Source organism: Eretmochelys imbricata, chromosome 4 (genome assembly GCF_965152235.1).
Source record: "Eretmochelys imbricata isolate rEreImb1 chromosome 4, rEreImb1.hap1, whole genome shotgun sequence".
Taxonomy (NCBI): domain Eukaryota; kingdom Metazoa; phylum Chordata; order Testudines; family Cheloniidae; genus Eretmochelys; species Eretmochelys imbricata.
Genome location: NC_135575.1, coordinates 115,406,309 through 115,410,524, shown reverse-complemented (window position 1 = coordinate 115,410,524; position 4,216 = coordinate 115,406,309). Strand labels below are relative to the sequence as shown.

General features: G+C 37.5%; 1 protein-coding gene across 1 annotated transcript; it reads right to left on the bottom strand.

Moving 5' to 3' along the window:
• Positions 1-3,208: 3,208 nt before the first annotated feature.
• Positions 3,209-3,874, bottom strand: FGFBP2 (fibroblast growth factor binding protein 2). The gene has a single exon (XM_077814626.1). The coding sequence runs from the start codon at positions 3,872-3,874 to the stop codon at positions 3,209-3,211; it is 666 nt and encodes a 221-aa protein (XP_077670752.1).
• Between the last annotated feature and the right edge of the window lie 342 nt (positions 3,875-4,216).

Genomic DNA, 4,216 nt, shown 5'->3' with positions numbered 1-4,216 from the left:
GCCATCGATTTTCACTGCCCTGCACACTAACACTTCAGCTCTGCAGTTGGTCAGTGTCATATTTACGCAGGAAGAAAGCTTCTGGAGAATGTGCCTATAGCCATTAAGTCTGCAAGCTAAAGTAAAGTTTTGTGCTGTTCAAAGGGAAGGATGCCTGCCTTGCTAAAGAAAACACACTAACGTTTACTTTGCAGGTAGCAGGAACTTGGGGGGGGGGGAGGCGAGGGGGGGCAGAATTCAAGTTGCAAAGCTATAATATATATATATATATACACACACACACACATATATACACACACACTCATACACATTTTTAAAGACCACTTGTGGAAAGTGTTGGCATTCCCAGACTGCCATTCCTTTCAGAGTAACTTTTCCCTGATGTCCCGCTATTTAAAATTGACAACTTTCAATTCACTCAAGTTCTTCTGCTCCTTTTCCTGGGCCTCATTTCTCAAGCCTTCCACCCACCCTGTACCTCCACATTTGCATATTTTCACATACAGAATCACTCATGTCAAACACCTTGCTTGTTGGAAAATTCAAACATATTCCTGGAATAGTTCTGTTATGTCTAAATATGACTTGAGAAGAAATGGAAGCTATTCTAGGAATTAAATATTGTTCTCGAGTATGAGCAGCCATGTGCAGTCTCCAAGAAAAGTTTTACAATATGATAAACACACTGGAACCTGATTCTCTCTAAAAGATCATGTTTTGTTTCTTACCAGAATTTACTTACATATTTATAAGTCTATTCCCCTAAAAGATTGCTTTGTATGGTGCCCAAAGACCAGATTAATAGGCATGATAGAACAGTTTGAGAATTGGATATAAAACTGCATTCACCTCTCCCCATGTTTGGAGGTACCTATCAGGATTCCCCCACAGGAAGCAGAAAGCTAGGATAGATAACTGAAATTACTGGTGATAGTTACAACGTTAACTTTAAAACAGAGATCAAATTTAAGCTTCCTTGAGCACCTGTTTTATCAGCATTTAGACCTGGCACATGCATTTACATTAAGCTATTTGGCAAATGTTTCCCTCCCTTCTGTGTACTTGCTACTGTACTAATCCTGTACTATTAAAGATTCTCTCTCAATTTTGTCACTTGTTTTTCTTTCTCCAAAACTCTCTCCTAGTTAGCATTTCAGTATAAGACACATCTGTGAGTAAAGGTGCACAAGATGCTAAATACTTGCAGAATCAGGGTATGAAACAAACCTTATCAGTTTTTCCAGTTACGTGTCTTAGGGCAAAGTGGGGTAACTTGTTACAACTATTTCAGAGGACTAATAATAATGTTTTGTAAACTCTAATAGCCTAAAACGAAGACAAGTTAATCCTTTCAGCATTTGGCTGGGTTTTTGACATTGATGTTTGTGTGGAAGTAATGTGTAATTTTGCAAGTGCACAGATCTGTAAGTTTGCAAGAAGCTGAATATTCTATTCTCCCTTTCCAAATCCTTCCTGCAAGTACCAGCATTTGGAGTCAAGAATAAGTGAAGATTATTCATTACATGTTTGTAATAGCGATGAATTTAAAAAAAAGCATCATTCTGTGGGCTGCCTCTGTTTTATACTCTATTTTGGACTGTATATTTATACTGTAATTTTTCCATTCAGTTTTTGCAGCTGAAGTTTCTCAGTATCACAGCATGGACAAGCACTTGCCACTTCATTCTGAGACCTGTGGTTTCCTCCTCCCCTGATATGCTACCCCAGTCCCTCAGACTCTGGCACTGGCATTATGTAAATCACTGTTTGGACACACAGGTCCTTATATTTAAGATTGCAGCAAAACACACAAGGATATTTTCAAAAACCATTCTTTTATTGGTTGCATAAACTGGAGCATTATTTACAGCTTTCATCTTTCTATAAATGCTCATTAAAATAAAGTTGCACAAATAGTAAAATGTAGCAAAGTTCAGCCTTTTAAAAAAGTTAACCTGACATCTCAGATTAAATGCAGTCATGTTCCTATATATTATAACTATATTTAGAAGAATCAAAGAATTTATATAGGAGAGTTTATCTTAATAATTTCAGTACAATCAGTCCAATTTCATGCATCTTTGGTGACTGTCTTGAAAACTTGCTAAAATGGTTTAATTTTAGAAGTGCAAAGGAAAAAAGTAATTACAAGATTTATAGCTCTGGTCCCATTTTGAAACTAAAACTTTAGTCTAAAAAAGGATATTAAACTCCAGTAGGGAACTCTCTTCAGCTGTAAGAAATTTACTCTGCAAAATAAAAAAGAAAATAAAAATTAGTCATTTAGCAATTTGCCTTCTTAAGCACCCTTGGAATCTTCCGCAGTCTAAGCATGCCTAAAACTAACTTTCTGGCTCACGCAGTACACATTTCCATTCCTGTGGAAAGTTTGTCAGGTTTTGTAGCCAGCTGTTGTTAGTCTCAGAGGTAAAATGTAAGTGGGAACAACTCCGATTACTTCTGTGAAGGCTTTGTCTTTATGCCCAAACTATAGCAGCAAAGATTTAGCATGTGATCGCCTCTCATTTCCACAAGAAATATTCAAATAATTGTCTGTTTTGGTTTATGCATGTAAATTAAGTAACTTTTCGAAACTCCATAAAATAGTTTAAAAGTTAATTAAATATTAGCGCGTGGTTTTGCTTAACAACCCTAGTGTTCTCAGAATCTGCATGTCTTTCTAAATTGTGCTTTTAGATGAATGCAATACATTAAAAAAATGATGACATCTCATTAGTTTAAATCAAAGCAGCATGCATTTGGGGCGAAAAATAAATCCAGTTTATACAAGTGGAATTGATGAGCTGCTGGGTTAAGAATTGTATCACACACAGAAGTGTACTGGAAAGTAATTCTGAAAATAGTACTATTTATTATTAACTAAGATAGCAGGCACTCCATTTTAATTCTTACTAAAGGCCCAATCTTGAGGGGTACTAAGGTCCCCTGACTCCTACCGACTACAAATGGGAGATTACACTGTTCAACATCTCATAGGATTAGGCACTAGGTCACTTAACCGTCAACAAGTTTAAATCTTCAAGGTGAACAAATTCTTCCTATCTGATAGTTTCTGAATTCATTACACAGTATACAATCCTTATCTACATTCTTTAGAGAGCCCTAAGCTTAATTTAAAAAAAACAATGTGAAGAGATTCTGTTTTGGCTGTATATTATTGAAGAGGGAGCTTTACCTGAAGCAATTCTTAACCTTTAAAGATGCTGATGATGTAGGAGCAGAAAGCGTGCAGTGATTCCCAGCAATGCTCTCGTGCCAACTTCATTACTTCAGTATCATTTTCAGACCCTTGTCCATGCTGTGTTGGTTTTACAAGAGGTTGTGTAGATGGTTTAGGTCTCCCTGCTTTTTTGGCAGAGCTTTTCCCTGCCTGGGTTTCTTTAACTTGCTTTAAAGAAGCTGAGGGTTTCTGGATTGATTTCCCCTGATTGGCTGTATCTGCTTGCTGGCTAGGATTCTGGTTTGGCTTCATGCTGGAAGCTACTTGCTTCATGTGAGCATCTGTGGGAGCCTTTTGGCACATGTTGGGCTTCAGCACTAGGGTGGACTGGCAAGCGTTTGGGAGTTTTCTAAGTTCAAGGGCAATCTGGTTCCAATAAACCTTTGGGTTGTTATTGAAAGGACGACAAATTGATGGTTTGCCAGTATATTCACACCAGTAAGACTTGCCTTGGTTTTTGCATTCAATTCTGAGTTTCATTTCCCCATTACCACTCATGTTCATTGTGCAAGCATCTTTGACTTTAGTCTGAAAATGGATTTCTTCACCATTGCTCCTTTTCTTTTGTGTCTGTTTCTGTCCCAACCCTCCCATGCAACAGAACATCATTAGAAGAAGGATGACAGTCTTCATGGTGAAACACAGAATAAGATCCTGAAGCAACTCAGTCCAAAAAAGCAAAAGAAACAAGCAACTGTCTGCTCACAATTTAAAGGTTTCGTGCACAAAGAAGTCTCTCTCTCGAGGTGGCTTGTAATTTTTTTTTTTAAATAAACCACCCTAGTGTAAGCATATGCCCATAATTTATAGCTTAGGGGAATGTCAAATAACCTGTGAACTCCCAAGAAGGTAACAAGACACGTCTTGCAGCTAAATAGAGCACGATAGTTGTATAACTGAAAAGCACATTCCTACCCAAAATGCACACGTCACCTTTGATTTTAACAGATATTTTCCACTCTCCAGCTATTTTAT

Coding starts and splice junctions, on each gene's coding strand:
- FGFBP2 (XM_077814626.1), bottom strand. CDS start 3,874: ATGAAGACTGTCATCCTTCTTCTAATGATGTTCTGTTGCATGGGAGGG.